Raw genomic sequence first — 15591 nt, 5'->3', positions numbered from 1 at the left:
ACCCCCCTAACTTCTCTTGGCTGAGCTAAATCTGTCACCATAGCGACTGATCAGCCCGGAAGGCTAGCCCTGCCCTGCCTCTGGAATTGTCCTGAGTCATAACTTTGGGTTGGAGCCACTGGGAAGAAAGCTTTGTGCTAGAGGCAAGGAATGAGCCGGCCTTCAGCCTCAAAACCTGAAAGCCAGGAACTCAACACCATCAGAAGCACCTAGCAGGCCCCTGTCTCTCATGAAACAAATTCCCATCTCCCCCATGGACTCCCACAGGCCGCAGAGCCCCCACGTGGCTAATCATGCCAGCCAGGGGTGTGGGAGGGGGTGGCCCGGCGGCAGATGGGAGGGAGGGAGGGGCATCCGGGCAGGAGGGCGGGGCCTTGCCCGTAGACGCATCCAGTCAGTTTCATTTCCTGCCACTGCTGTCAGTCGAGGGACGGCTCCGAGGAGTGGCGGCTCCAGTCATTGCCATCTGGCCTGCTTGGGTAAGTTGGAACACCCCTGAGAAGTAGAGCAGGACAGAAAGGCCATGGGCTCCCCTACCCTGGTCTCGGTGGGCACTAGGGGAGAGGCCAAACCCCTAGGGAGAGGGGGGAGCCCCCCCCCCCATGGGAGAATGCTTGTCCCTTTATGAAAACTACCCCCACTCTTCTCCCACTTCCGGTCCTTAGCCTGGGCACAGGAGCTTGGGGATCTGGCTTTTGCTACATAGATGGTGCTAAGGAATCGAACCCAGGGCTTCATGCATGCGAGGCAAACACTCTCCCAACTAAGCCACATTCCCGGTTCCCGCTTTTGCTCATCCCATTGGCATTCATGTTCACACCCCCTCCCCATAACTCATGCCCTAGGTTCATCATGGACGGGCAGGCCTCCCGCCCTGGCCCCATGCAGACCCTCATCTTCTTAGATCTGGAAGCCACTGGCCTGCCCTTCTCCCAGCCCAAGATCACAGAGCTGTGCATGCTGGCTGTCCACAGAAGGGCCCTGGAGAGCACCCCTACTTCCAGGGGACAGCCACCCCCGTTCCCCCGCGTGGTGGACAAACTCTCCCTGTGTGTGGCTCCAGGAAAGGCCTGTAGCCCAGGTGCCAGTGAGATCACCGGCCTGACCACCGCTGATCTGGCAGCACACAGACGACAGCGCTTCGATGACAACCTGGCCATCTTGCTGCTAGCTTTCCTGCGGCGCCAGCCACAGCCCTGGTGCTTTGTGGCGCACAATGGTGATCGCTACGACTTTCCTCTACTCCAAGCAGAGCTGGCTATGCTGGGCGTGGCTGATGCTCTAGACGGTGCTTTCTGTGTGGACAGTATGGCTGCCATGAAGGCCCTGGAACAAGCTAGCAGCCCTGCAGAGCGTGGCCCGAGGAAGAGTTACAGCCTGGGCAGCATCTACACCCGCCTGTATGGACAGGCCCCGACAGACTCCCACATGGCGGAGGGCGATGTGCTAACTCTGCTTAGTATCTGCCAGTGGAAGCCACAGGCCCTGCTGCAATGGGTGGATACTCACTCGAGACCCTTCAGCACCATCAAGCCCATGTATGAGCTTCAGCTAAGTCAATCTGCTAGATCAGCCACTGAGCCACTGGCCAAAACCGGAAACATCAGCCCTAGCAGGAATAAGAGTGCCAAAGTTCTTCCTCCAATCAAGGTCTCTGGAGACACATTGGAAGAGGGACTGTTGGTTCCCCTGGGCCTGTTAGCCTTCTTGACCTTGGCAGTGGCCACACTGTATGGGCTTACCCGAGCCACTCCAGAGCAATAGGCCAAGAAGAAAAAGCTGATGAATAAAAAGAGACTCTCAAAACAGCACTGAATAGTCTACTTGCCTTTCCTCCTAGTCTGGGCCTTTACCCCACTACACACTCTCCTATTCAGGGTTTTGGGTTTGGTTTTGGTTTTGCCAGTGCTGGGGCTTGAACTCAGGGCCTGGGCACTGTCCCTGAATTACTTTCACTCAAGGCTAGCACCCTACCACTTGAGGCCACAATGCCACATCTGGCTTATTTCTGTGTATGTGATACAGGGATCGAACCCAGGCCTTCATGCATGCTGGGCGAGTACTTTACCACTAAGCCACCTTCCCAGCTCCAGGGGTCTTAGGTTTTTCACGGTATTTATCATCTCTTCTCGCTCTGCAAGTGGAAGAGCAAAGCTCTCAGCCCAAGATGAGGAGAAAAGTCAAGAAATCCAAACCGTACACACGCAAACTACTCAGCCGAAGGCCCCGACCCCGCAGCCAGGGCTCTGAAGAAAAGGGACAGCAGTTCCAAAAACGATTGCATTTATTTATAAACCAGGAGGCAAGAATCTAGACTGTTGGAAACACACGAACGATACAAAGCTAAGACAGCTGGTGAGACATTTTTCAGGACAGGAATCACCGAGGTATTCATGGTGCCTGGGTCAGAGCTTCTACCCAGGCCCTGCACCCCTGCCTATAATCAAGACAGTCCTTGAACTCTGGTGTCCCTACTGCCAGGACAATCTCTAGGCTGTAAGACAGGAGTTGGATGCTTTGTTTTGTGTCAGGCTTGGGGCTTGAACTCAGGGTTTAGGTGCTGTCCCTGAACTTTTGTGCTCAAGGCTGACACTCTACCACTAGAGCCACAGCCCTACTTCCAGCCTTTTCTGTGTATGTGGTACTGAGGAATGGAATCCAGGGCTTCCTGCATGCTAGGCAAGCAGTCTACCACTAAGCCACCTTCCCAGCCCAGTGATCCACACATTTTAAAAACAGAAAACAAGGCCAGACACTGGTGGCTCACACCTGTCATCCTAGCTACTCAGGAGGCTGAGATCTGAGCATCCAGCCCGGGCAGGAAAGTCCTTGAGACTCTTCTCTTCAATGAATCACTAGAAAACCAGAAGGGGTGCTGTGGCTCAAGTGGTAGAGCGCTCGCCTTGAGCTGAAGAGCTGAAGGACAGCGCCCAGGCCCAGAGTTCAAGCCCCACGACCAAAAAAAGGAGCAAAAAAAAAAAAAAAAAAAAACAGGCAAAAATGTTTGGCTAAAAGTAAAAATAACACTGCAGGGTAGAAAGCTGAGTGTGTTGGTGGTAATAGCTCCTCCTATTGCTCACCTATAGCAGAGGTCAGGCAAGCAAACTTCCCTGTGGCCAGGACTATGACCCAGAGAGGACACAGGGACAATTCAAAGAGACAGCCATCTGGGTTGGGTGGACCCCTGGCCGGAGGTTTTTGCCATAAGGAACTAGCTGACCCCCATTTAAGCATGATCCGGGCTTTTGTATATAAGAGGACATTTGCCTAAAGCATTGAGCTTCAACTTTCCCTACCTGCCTGCCTCATGGCTCAGATTTAACAAAGAGCACCCCAAATCCTGGGGAAGGGGGGGGCGGATATGGGCCTCAAGTAGCAACAGGCCAATTCCTCAAACCAGGATATGTGCAAAAGTACTCACAAAAAAGAAAACTGTGCTATCCTGGTCACTCTGGGGTGAGTTCGAAAATACCTTCCAGTACTCCCCAATCTCTGAATTTGCTTGTGATTGCAGGAAAGCATTCATTTCAAGTAGAAAAGAAGAAAAAAAATAACAATAAAAAAAATAAAAAGTTTGGTCCCGCCCTATTCGGGCAAGGATTGGTCGGCACCTAGTGAGCATCAGAAGAAGCCACCAATCTAGACAGGGCTCACATCTCACACAGGCCAATGGGGAACCTGCGTATACCACGCACTCACACACATACACCTGCGCAGCATGATGGTAATTGAGTGGCAGCCAGAAACGTTGATCAGGGGGCTGCCTTTGGGGGGTTCATGTAGGCTGGGTTGTAAGGAGGCTGGCTGGTAGGATAGGGCACGGCCGCACCTCCTGAAAGCAGAGAGAACACTGATTGGTGGAGGGCAGGGTGGGCGGGCTAGCAGAAGAGGGCAGAAGCCTATTCAATGAGGTACCATAAGATGGATTCCCTGAGGGACAGGGCAGGCAGGGCATGAGGGGGTGAGGGTCAGCAAGGGGAGAGGGGCACCATAGATTCACAGAAGTACTTACCAGCCAAGGTCTCGTGGTAGGCCGGTGGGCCCATAGGCTGGGCTGGGTAGGGGGGTGGATACTGTGCTGGGTAAGGTGCTGTTGGTTGGGGTGGCATAGGCTGGTAGCCCTGGTATGTGGGTCCTGGATAGCTAGGAGGCACATTTGGGGGCTGAGGATACGGAGCATGCACCACCGTGGTTGCTGTGGTGGTAGTCACGATGGCTGTGGAGAAAGAATTCCAATCAAGACCCGCTAGTAGACCAGCTCTAGTGACGCATGCCTATAATCCCAGCTACTCAGGAGGCTGGGAGCTGAAGATCAATCACAGTTTACAGCCAGCCTAGGCAGGAAAGTTCCAAGAGACTCTTCTCGCCAATGAATCACAGAAAAAAGCCAGAAGTGGCACTGTGTCTCAGGTGGTAGAGTGCTAAGCCTTGAGCAAAAGCAACTCAGGGGCAGTGTCCAGGCCTAGGTGTATAGTGGGGAGGCGGGTTACCTGCACATAAAGGAGGCACAAAGTAGGACCAGGAGTGGGGATTGGGGGAGGAGGGGGGCTACTTACGACGGGGTCGCCGACACATCTTATACAAACAGCAGCAGGAGCAGGTAAAGCAGACAATAATGGTGACCACAAACAGTACCAAGATGGTCAGGCCAATGGCAATCGTCGCTCCAAACCTGCCAAAGACCCAGTCATGACTCAGGGCTTTGGGGGCCCAGTAGTCCAGCCTACAACCGCACCCTGGGGACCCCTCTGGTCCTCCATACAGACACAACAACTTCCTGGTACCTATAGAGTAGAACTGTGGCTCAAGAGGTAGAATGCTAGATGCTAGCCTTTTTTTTCTCCCTCTCATTCATGGGACTCGAACTCAGAGCCTGAGCACTGTCCCTGATTGCTTTTGCTTAAGGCTTGGAATCTACTACTTTGAGCCACAGCTCCACTTACGGTTTTTGAGTGGTTCATTGGAGATAAGAGTCTGAGGGACTTTTCAGCATGGGCTGGCTCCGAACAGTGATCCTCAGATCTCAGCTTCCTAAGTAGGATGACACGTGTGAACCACTGCACCAGGCAAACCTTGAGCCAAAATTCAAGGGACAGACAGTGCCCAGGCCCTGAGTTCAAGCTCTAAGACGGGTGGGGGAAGAAAAGAAAGAAAATGGATTTATTTGGGGGTGGCTGGTGGTTCATGACTATAATCCCAGCTACTCAGGAGGTTGAGATCTAAGGATCACAGTTCAAAGCCAGCCTGGGCAGAAAGCTCCATGAGACTCATATCTCCAATTAACCACTAGAAAAACCAGAAGTGGTGCTGTGGCTCAAGCGGTAGAGCGCTCACCTTGAGCTGAAGAGCGCAGGGACAGCGCCTAAGCCCAGAGTTCAAGCCCCACGACCCACACACACACACAAAAAGCTAAGGGATAGAGTTCAGGCCCTGAGTTCAAGGCCCCAGTACTGATACCACCATTCCCCCCCTAAAGAGAAAGTCTCCTTTAGGAGACTTGTTAGCTATTGGGGTCAGAATAAATGTCTGCCTCACCCCACCCCACTCCCCCCCAAAAACAGGGCTTCTAGCTCTCAGTATCTTACCAGCCTCCCCTCACCCCCACCCCCAACCAAAGGACAGACTTGAAGGCTACCCCAAAGTCCACGATCAAAAGCACACAGCAAGCTCCCCCCCAAACAGGACCTAACACCTACCAGTAGGTTCACAACAGAACCATAGGACTAAACAGTCACTGGCCTAAGAGATCGGAAAGACAGGTTCAGTGACTAGAAGCTGGGCCAGGCCCAGCTCTCCCTAGCTTCTCCGTAGAACTTGGATCACCAACTCTCCAGCCTCCCCCTTTTCCTCCACCCACTTCCCCTTTCTTACCCCATCTCAGCCTCCACCTTCACCCAGGGACCTCTGGCACCCCCCAGACTTCCCCTCTTCCCATCAGAAGCCCCAGTCACAATCTCCACCCCTTTCAGAGAAAAGGAAAGCTAATCTCTCCTTGGGTCCTGCCCACGTCTGACGTCAGAGGCAGGAAGGACAAACACACGAACACACACATAAGACCAGCAGCCTCTCTCTTAAAGACACAGCCTTAACTGGGTGCCAAGGGCTCCCATCAGCCTCACGACTCAAACTAATGGGGAAACTGAGTCACAGCTATCCCCCCCACTCCCCACCCAGTGCTGGGGGCTGTTGGTTTAACAGATATCTAGGAGCCTGGCCAGGAGATAAGGGGCTAATCTACCAAGCTCCTAGGACTAAAGGTGAGATAAATCATCCTTTGAATTGTAGATGCCCAGCTCCTAGGGTGGTGTTTATGCTTTGCTAAGGCTTGGTCTCCACCAAACAAGTAGCCTTTATATTTAAAAGCTTGGGGCAAGCTATGTTAGGGGCTGCAGATCTTTGTAATTGGCCTTCTACAGAGCGCTACATTAAAGACTCCAGCATTCCACCACTCAGAATGTGGGTTCTCTACTTTCTCATGGCTGCTTTTCTATCTGATTTAAGGTACAATGTACCACAGCACCACCTCAGGAGGCTGAGATCGGAGGATCGTGATTCAAAGCCAGCCCTGGGCAAGAAAATCTGTGAGATTTGGATCTCCAACAAATTAAAAAAAAAAAAAAAAAAAAAGCTGGGCTATGGTGGCTCAGGTCTGTCATCTGAGCTACTCAGGAGGCTGAGATCTAAGGATCACAAGGTTCGAAGCCAGCCCTGGCAGCAAAGTCCATGGGACTCTTATCTCCAATGAACCCCCAGAAAACTAGAAAGTGGCACTGTGGCTCAAGTGGTAGAGCTCTCAGCCTTGAGCTGAAGAGCTCAGGGACAGTGGCCCAGGGCCCAGAGTTCAACTGCCAAAACAAACAAACAAACCTGGAAAAGGAGCTGTGGCTCAAGTTGTAAAGCGCTAGCCTTGAACAACAACAAAAAAAAGCTCAGAGTATGGGCACTGGTAGCTCACACCAGTAATCCTAGCTACTCAGGAGGCTGAGATCTGAGAATCCCAGATCAAAGCCAGCCCAGGCAGAAAAGTCCCCCTTGAGACTCTTATCCCCAATGAACCACTGAAAAACTAGAAGTGACCTCGAGCTCAAGTTGTAGAATGCTAGCTTTGAACACAAAGTAGCTCCCAGGGACAGCATTCATTGAGTTCAAGCCTCAAGACTGGCAAAAAGAAAGAAAGAAAGAAAGAAAGAAGGAAAGAAAGAAAGAAAGAGAAGAAACAGCATCAGCTGGTGTCAGTGGCACAAGCTTGTTATCCTAGCTACTCAGAAGGACGCTGAGATCTGAGAATCACCATTTGAAGCCAGCCCAAGTCAGGAATATCCAAGAGACTGATCTCCAATGACCCAACAAAAAGCTGGAAGTGAAACTCAAGTGGGTAGAGTTCTAGCTTTGAAAAACATGCTCAGGGACAGCACCCAAATCCTAAATTCAAGCCCTAGGACAGACTGACAGACTCTCTCTCTCTCTCTCTCTCTCTCTCTCTTGGTCTTTGTCTCTGTCTGTCTCACACACACTCACACATGGTCTGATATCCTCCAGCCTAACACACACACACACACACACACACACACACGCGCGCGCGCACACACACGCGCGCACACACACATACAAGGTCTCTCCAATGACCCAACAAAAAGCTGGAAGTGAAACTCAAGTGGGTAGAGTTCTAGCTTTGAAAAACATGCTCAGGGACAGCACCCAAATCCTAAATTCAAGCCCCACTCTCTCTCTCTCTCTGTCTCTCTCTTTTCTCTCTCTCACACACACTCTCCCTCTCTTTACACACACAGACACACACACACACACACACACACACACACACACACTCACTCACTCACCACCCTAACAGATCATAGCTTGGAGTCAGTACGAATGAACTGAAGATCTAAGGGACAGCGCCCATGCCCAGAGTTCAGGCCCCACGACCAGACCCCCCCCCCAAAAAAAATATATATAGGCTGGAAGCCGGCTGCTGGTGGTTCACACCTGTCATCCTAGCCACTCAGGAGGCTGAGATCTGAGGATCACAGTTCCAAGCCAGCCCTGGCAGGAAAGTCCATGAGACTCTTCTCTCCAATGAATCGGAGGAGGAGGAGGAGGAGGAGGGAGGAGGAGGAGGAGGAGGAGGAGGAGGAGGAGGAGGAGGAGGAGGAGGAGGAGGAGGAGGAGGAGGGGGGGAGGAGGAGGAGGAGGAGGAGGAGGAGGAGGAGGAGGAGGAGGAGGAGGAGGAGGAGGAGGAGGAGGAGGAGGAGGAGGAGGAGGAGGAGGAGGAGGAGGAGGAGGCCAGAAGTAGAGCAGCTGTGGCTCAAGTGGTAGAGTACCAGGCTTGAGCTAAAAAGCTCAGGGACAGCCCCCTAGACCCAGAGTTAAGCCCAAGGACTGGTGGGAAAAAAATTAGGCAGGAAACCAGAGATTCACACCTATAATTTTAGCTCCTTTGGAGGCTCAGATTTGCTGGAAGGCTTTTTTTTTTTTTTTTTTTTTTTTTTTTTTTTGCCAGTTCTGGGGCTTGAACTCAGGGCCTGGGCACTGTCCTGAGATTCTTTTGTTCAAGGCCAGCACTCTACCACATGAGCCACAGCACCACTTCCTGTTTTCTGGTGGTTTATTAGAGATAAGAGTCTCACAGTCTTTACTGCCCGGAATGGCTTTGAACCATGATCCTCAGATCTCAGCCTCCTGAGTAGCTGGGATTACAGGCGTGAGCCACATGATCCATGTCTCCAGTCCTACCACCTGTCCCTTCTACATTGCCTATGTCAATATTGACCCTATCCCTACCCCTGGCCCTTCGGCCCTCAGCCCTCTCCACAGTCACTTTCCTCACCCACAGAAAGATGATGGAGTCTCCACGTAGGAGGATCAAAGGTCCCAGTGGGAAGACACGGTGAGTTTCCCTGAGACCCAATCTCAACCACTCTGAACCATCCCAGTTGATATAGGCATCACCTGTACCTCCTCCCGTCCCCCCCCCATCATGCTAACAACATAGACATCACCTACATAGAGACTTCAGCTTACTCTGGCATGGTGTTGTCATCACTGTCATAGCTGGATCCAAACCTCATTGCCACGCCCACCTGTTCCATTGGCTCTGTGGAGTTGGATGCACTGTCAAGAGGAAAGAAAATTTCACCCATGAGGTTCTGGGAAGGTGGCTCAGTGGTAGAGTGCTCGTCTAGCATGCATGAAGCCCTGGGTTCGATTCCTCCGCACCACATCAATAGAAAAAAGCCAGACATGGCGCTGTGGCTCAAATGGTAAGAGTGCTAGCCTTGAGCAAAAAGAAGCTTGAGGACAGTGCCCAGACCCTGAGTTCAAATCCCAGGACAGGACCAAAAAAAAAAAAAAAAAAAAAAAGGAACAACACAGAACACACACAAGAGCCAAGTGCCAGTGGCTCATGGCCCAGGAGCATTAGCTACTCAGGAGGCTCTGAGGTCCAAAGGATTATAAAAGGCAAAAAAAGGGGAAACAAAGAGTCTGTGAGATTTCATCTCCAAAATAACCAGCAAAAAACTGGGCTGGAGGCATGGTTTACATGGTAGAACAAAAGGTAAGTAAGCAAGTGTAAGGCCCTGAGATCAAGCTCTGATTCTGGAGAAGGTAGGAAGAGAGGGAAGGAGGAAAGGAAGAAGAAGAGAAGGGAAGGGAAGGGCGGAAGGAAAGAAAGAAGGAAGGAAAGAAAGAAGGAAGGAAGGGAAGAAGGAAGGAAGGAAGGAAGGAAGGAAGGAAGGAAGGAAGGAAGGAAGGAAGGGAGGAAGGGAAGAAGGGAGGGAAGAAAGGAGGGAAGCAACTACTGAGTTCAAACCCCAGTACTATCCAAAAATTAAAAAAAAAATCAGTGTGAAGATACTGGATAGCAATGGAGAATACAAAGATGGAGATGGGGGTACAAAGATCCGGGAGAGTTGGGCACCGGTGGCTCACGCCTGTCACCCTAGCTACTCAGGAGGCTGAGATCTGAGGATCGTGGTTCAAAGCCAGCCCTGGGGAAGGAAAAGTCTGTGCGACTCTAATGTCCACTAAACCACTCAGGAAACCGGAAGTGGTGCTGTGGCTCAAGTGGTAGAGCACTGGCCTTGAGCTGAAGAGCTGAGGGACAGCACCCAGGCCCAGAGTTCAAGCCCCATGACCGACAAAAACAAAACAAAACAAAAAACAAAGATCCTGTAGATAAACCTGGCACCTTAGTTCATTCTCTTTTGGTGTGTGTGTTGGGGAACTATCAGCTAGTTATAGCGGCTGAAGAAGGACTTCTAGAAATTTCAGGAGGTAACCAAGAAGTCAAAGGAACAGGAATTAGACCCACAACCCAGCAGATGAAGAGTCTCTGATGGTCCCCAAAAAAGCTGTATCTCAAAGGAAGGAAGACACTGACTCAACAGACTTCACTTTTCATCATCTTCAGCTCTGCAATTAGGCCAAGGTGACTTTGGTGTTCATATCCCAGGCAGAAGCCATGTAAATCCTCTTGGGAAAGGCCTGAGCTTGGCTGAGAGTGTGGCTCAGTGGTAAGAGTGTTTGTCTAGCATGCATGAAGCCCTGGGTTCGATTCCTCAGTACTACATACACAGAAAGAGTCAGAAGTGGCGCTGTGGCTCAAGTGGTAGAGCACTAGCCTTGAACCAAAGCAGCTCAGGGACAGTGCTTAGGGCCCTGAGTTCAAGCCCCAGGCTTGGCAAAATAAAAATTTAAAAAGTACCTACCTGGCCTTCGTCATACCACATAATTCCTCGTTCCCCTCGAACTTCTTCAGTACATCAGAACAGCAATACTGATGAGCGCAGGAACCACAGCAGAAATCAGGACAAGACTCCACGATTTGGTTGTCGCCACCAAACTTCAAACACATCTCACCATGGGCTAGAAGAAGAAAAACACACAGGATCAGGCTCTGCCCATGCACCTGCACACTCACCACACATTAATAAGGACAGCCTTGTCCTCAACGGTCCAGCGTCCCTCCGTCCAGCTTTGCCCTCTCTAGGCCACAGAGAGATGCCCTTAGAAGGAGGGGCGGCTCTTCTCTCTTCATGCCGGTCTGACTCAGCCACCCTCTGCCCTTGGAGCTCTCCTCATTGCTTTAACATCATATCCAAAGGCCAGGTGCAGGTAGCTCATCTCTGTCATCCCAGCTACTCAGGAGGCTGAGATCTGAGGATCGCAGTTCAAGGCCAGCTGAGGCAGGAAAGTCTTATCTCCAATGACCCATCAGAAGACCAGAAGTGACATGGTGGCTCACTGTAAAGGTTCAGGGACAGCAACCAGGCCCTGAGTTCAAACCTAGGGTTCTCCTCCCCACACCCCGCAAGTTGGGTACCAGATACATAGAAAGAGGCGTGAGCCATCGATCCAGCCCCATTGTGCCCTACTCTTGAATTTTCTCATCTCCAACCTGCACCTCCACATTTTTGTTTTTGGTACCAGTCCTGGGGCTTGAACTCAGGGCCTGGGCACTGTCCCTGAGCCTCTCTGTACTCAAGGCTAGCGTTCTACCACTTGAGCCACAGCGCCACTTCTGATTTTTTTCTGTGTGTGTGGTACTGAGGAATCGAACCCGGGTCTTCGTGCATGCTAGGCAAGCACTCTACCACTCAGCCACCTTCCCAGCCATCCAGTTCATCTTCAAGGTTCATATTCCAAGCTACCTCCTCCAGAAAGTGCCATACTGGATTCCTACATACATAACTGAATACTCACACACCAAACGTGCAAGGAGCTTGCACACCTGTCCAGTATTTTGTCCTTTCTTTCTCTTCACTCATCTGCTGGACCTAACTCTGGGGTCATGATCCTCACAAGATGGCCCTTTCCCATCAGGCTGGATCCTGGCAGACTCACAGTAACCCTGTTGCCCAAGAGCTACAGAAAGCATTTGTTCAGGGCTGGGTGTGCAGCAGGAAGTGTTTAACAGGAAATATCTGTATTCTCTGTGGCATCCAATGACGCCCCGAAGCCATCATCAAAAATGTGGAAGTTAACACACAGGCTTTTGGACAACCACAGGGTATTGTTTTGTGCTGGTCCGGGGACTTGAACTCAGAGCCTGGATGATGTTCTGTCCCTGAGTTTTTTTCCACTCAGAGCTAGCATCGTACCCCAGAAGCCACACCTCCATTTCTGCCTTTTTGGTGGTGCATTCTGGAGTTAAACAAGAGTCCCACAGATTTCCTGCCCAGGCTGGCTTTAAACTGCGATCCTCCCATCTCAGCCTCCCGAGTAGCTAAGATGACAGGTGTGAGCCACCAGGCACCCAGCTTACTGTGAGGTTTGCAAAACCTCCAGGCAATTCCTGATCCCGAAAAGCCCACAAGTTACAGGGGATCTAGAGCAATCTCTTGAGGTGTGTCAGCCTCGAAGCCGACTTGGCATAGGGCCCGGGGTGAGATCCAGCCTGCAAAGGAGTCACCAAGTCAGAAGATGCAAGCCCACTGAATGACTTGTGGGAGAAAAGATCAGTGGAGGAGCAAAAGGGGCGGGGCCTGGGCCTGGGCCTGATCATGGAGCAGGATAAGGGACTTGAGCTCAGCCAGCTGAAGGCAATTTTTCTCCTGGCCCAGCTGCTGGGGGTTCAAGGTAAACACCCCCACCTGGGCCTGCAGCCCCAGGTCTGGATGGACGGACAAAAACTCTTGTATTGGGGGAATCTGCACGACTTCCCCAATATACAAGCACTCTTTTCACCATCAAGGGGACCCTCCCATTCCAGGGCTCACTCCAGGGGTGATTCTAAGGGGGGGAGGGGCAAAGGGGAGGCTTAAGTTCCCCTTCCATTCCCCCAACCCAGGTCCTTCAGGTCTCTGCCAAGTACCCCGTCTGTCCCCCCCCCCCGCCCCCCACTCCCAGGAAACACAGCCAGAGGCTTACAGGAAGTGACTCATCCGAAAGGCTGGGGCAAAGGGGCTTCTTCCAATGTCTACCCCTAAAAGCCCCCCCACCCCAGTCCCAGCCAGTCCTCCCCGCTCCCATCAGTGAGTCATCCTGTCAACAGGGACGTCCACTCCCAACCCCGGGGCCAGACTCAGTGTGTGTGTGTGGGGGGGGGGTGGAGGCTGCTGCTAGGCAGGGGCCGGAGCAACAGCCAAAGGAGGATTGGCCCTGGAGGCTGAGAGGTGTCCAGGCCTTGGTGCTGCTGGCCCCGGGCTGTGAGTTCTAGTCCCCACCCCCCCCCCACGCCGGAGGAGCAGGGAGGGCAATGAGGGAGGGGGAGAGAGAGAGAGAGAGAGAGAGAGAGAGGATCAGCCTGAGGTTGGAAAATAGCTTTGTTGTGGAGTTCACTGTGGGGGGGGGCCTGCACTGTTAGAAGGGCCTGGGGTACCTAGCTCACTCTCAAGACACCCCCCCCCCAACCCTGGATCAGGATACCTCTCCCTCCCTCCCTCCCTGCCCCCCACCCAGGCTCACCACCCAGGGACAGCAGCAGCAACCACAGCCACCAGATCCCAGGGACCGGGGTCGGCCCAGCCATGGCTTGACAGACGGACAGGATGGACAGACAGACAGCCGGAAGCACGGGGCAGGAGGGAAGCTGCAGTCTCTCGGAGACCCGAGCTGCTGGCTGCTGGCTTGGCCTCGCCCCGCCCTCTGGTCTGTTCCCGGAACCCCCGCCCGGGAGGGGAGGGGAGGGGAGGGGAGGAGAGGGAGAGGGAGAGCTGGGAGGGAGAGGGAGGGGAGGGGAAGTCGCTGCCCTTCCCAGTCTCAAGCCTCATCCCATCCACCACCAAACTTGGGGTGTGATTCTCAGGGAACACTTAGAAACCTCCTGCAACTCCCCAAAGTGAACGTCTGCTCATTGGATTCTTTGTTGGTGGTGGTTGGTGCTGTTAGTGGTGGGCATGGGACTTGAACTCAGGGTCTGGGCACTGTCCCTCCAATCCCTCAGATGATACCTCATCTCTCTGGTGATCTAGGACCCCACTTCACCCCATACTGCTGGTTCTTGGGGTGCTATCTCCTGGCATAGGGCAGGTAAGCTGCTCCTACCCCCTGGAATTGGGGGGGGCAGAGTTTTCTGCCAGGAAATGGAGGTGCAGCTTTCTTTCTTTACCAGTCCTGGGGCTTGAACTCTGGGCCTGAGCGCTGTCCCTGAGCTCTTCAGCTCAAGGCGAGCGCTCTACCACTTGAACCACGGCGCCACTTCCAACTTTTTCTGTGTATGTGGTGCTGAGGAATCGAACCCAGGGCCTCATGCATGCAAGGCAAACGTTCTACCACTGAGCCACCTTCCCAGCCACCTTCCCAGCCCATGCAACGTTCTTTTAATGCCCCAGATCTCTCACCAGCCCCTGCCATTACACCTGGAAAAACCAGTATATCATTCTCAAGACAGAAAACATGAAGTGAGAGTTACCATGGGGTGTGGGAAACTGAGTCAGTGGCTACTCCCCTAGTGTTATATGTCCCCACATTTCTCATCTGGGGAGTGAGGAGGGTTTGCTGTGGACATAGAAAGCTGAGGGCCAAAGACTCCCCTGGTTCACGCCTGTCATCCTGTAGCAACTCAGAAGGCTGAGATCTGAGGATCGCGGTTCAATACCAGCCTGGAGGAAGTAGAGCTGTGGAGTACTCTACTTGAGCTGAAGAGCTCAGGGACTGCATACGGGCCGAGTTCAAGCCCCACGACCGAAGTTGGGGGTCAAGAAAATCCAAAGCCAGCCTGGACAGGAAAGTCTTGAGAGACTGATCTCCAATGAACTACTGGCAGTGGCACTGTAGATCAAACAGGTGGAATGCTAACCTTGAGTGGAAAAGCTCAGGGACAGGACCTGAATTCAAGTCCCAGGACCAGCACACACAAGAATACACATACATCAAAAAGTTGGAAGTGGAGGTGTGGCTCAAGTGGTAGAGCACTAGCCTTGAACAAAAAGAATCTCAGGGACAGTGCCCAGGCCCTGAGTTCAAGCCCCCGTATCGGCACAAATTTTATTTTTAAAAAAAAAAGGAAAATTTGGGGCTGGAAATGTAGCTTCGTGGTAGAGTGCTTACATGAAGCCCTGGGTTTGATTTCTTTTTTTTTTTTTTTTTGTCGGTTGTGGGGCTTGAACTCGGCCTGGGCGCTGTCCCTCAGCTCTTCAGCTCAAGGCGAGCGCTCTACCACTTGAGCTACAGCGCCACTTCCGGGTTTCTGGTGGTTTATTGGAGATAGGAGTCTCACGGTCTCTCCTGCCCAGGCTAGCTTTGAACCCAGATCCTCAGATCTCAGCCTCCTGAGTAGCTAGGATTACAGGCGTGAGCCACCAGCGCCCGGCCCTGGGTTTGATTTCTCAGTACACAGAAAGACCCAGAAGTGGCACTGTGGCTCAAGTAGTAGAGTGCTAGCCTTGAGCAAAAGCAGCTCAGGGACAGTGCCTAGGCCCTGAGTTCAAGCCCCAGGAATGGCAAAAAAAAAAAGAAAGAAAGAAAGAAAGAAAAAGAAAAAATTGGAAGCTAGTTGCTGGTGGCTACCACCTGTCATCCTAACTACTCAGAGGGCTGAAATCTGAGGATTGCAGTTCAAAGTCAGCCCTGGGTAGAAAAGTTTGTGATTCTCTTATCTCCAATTAAATTACCCAAGGCCTCCAAGTCCTTACATGGAAAAATGTTAGA

The 15591-nt window shown here is 52.3% G+C and overlaps 2 protein-coding genes across 3 annotated transcripts; one reads left to right on the top strand and one right to left on the bottom strand.

The window, feature by feature from the left end:
* Positions 1-403: 403 nt before the first annotated feature.
* On the top strand, positions 404-1806 carry Trex1 (three prime repair exonuclease 1). The gene is made up of 2 exons (XM_070017443.1): positions 404-479; positions 846-1806. The coding sequence occupies exon 2, from the start codon at positions 853-855 to the stop codon at positions 1762-1764; it is 912 nt and encodes a 303-aa protein (XP_069873544.1). The 5' UTR covers positions 404-479; positions 846-852; the 3' UTR covers positions 1765-1806.
* A 460-nt stretch (positions 1807-2266) lies between these two features.
* On the bottom strand, positions 2267-13561 carry Shisa5 (shisa family member 5). Of its 2 annotated transcripts, XM_070017629.1 has the most exons (6): positions 13408-13561; positions 10710-10866; positions 9022-9111; positions 4557-4672; positions 4013-4216; positions 2267-3832 (listed from the first exon to the last, which is right to left on the bottom strand). In XM_070017629.1, exons 1-6 carry the CDS (start codon positions 13469-13471, stop codon positions 3753-3755), a joined length of 711 nt encoding a protein of 236 aa, XP_069873730.1. In that variant the 5' UTR covers positions 13472-13561; the 3' UTR covers positions 2267-3752. The 2 variants fall into 2 exon arrangements, with proteins under 2 accessions (XP_069873730.1, XP_069873731.1); XM_070017630.1 differs by lacking the exons at positions 9022-9111; positions 10710-10866; positions 13408-13561 and adding an exon at positions 5872-6156.
* Positions 13562-15591: the final 2030 nt, after the last annotated feature.

This window comes from Dipodomys merriami, unplaced genomic scaffold (genome assembly GCF_024711535.1).
Source record: "Dipodomys merriami isolate MVZ:Mamm:240054 unplaced genomic scaffold, mDipMer1.0.p SCAF_125, whole genome shotgun sequence".
Lineage (NCBI taxonomy): Eukaryota > Metazoa > Chordata > Mammalia > Rodentia > Heteromyidae > Dipodomys > Dipodomys merriami.
Note: the sequence above shows the minus strand (reverse complement) of the source record. Positions and strands in the feature narration are given on the sequence as shown.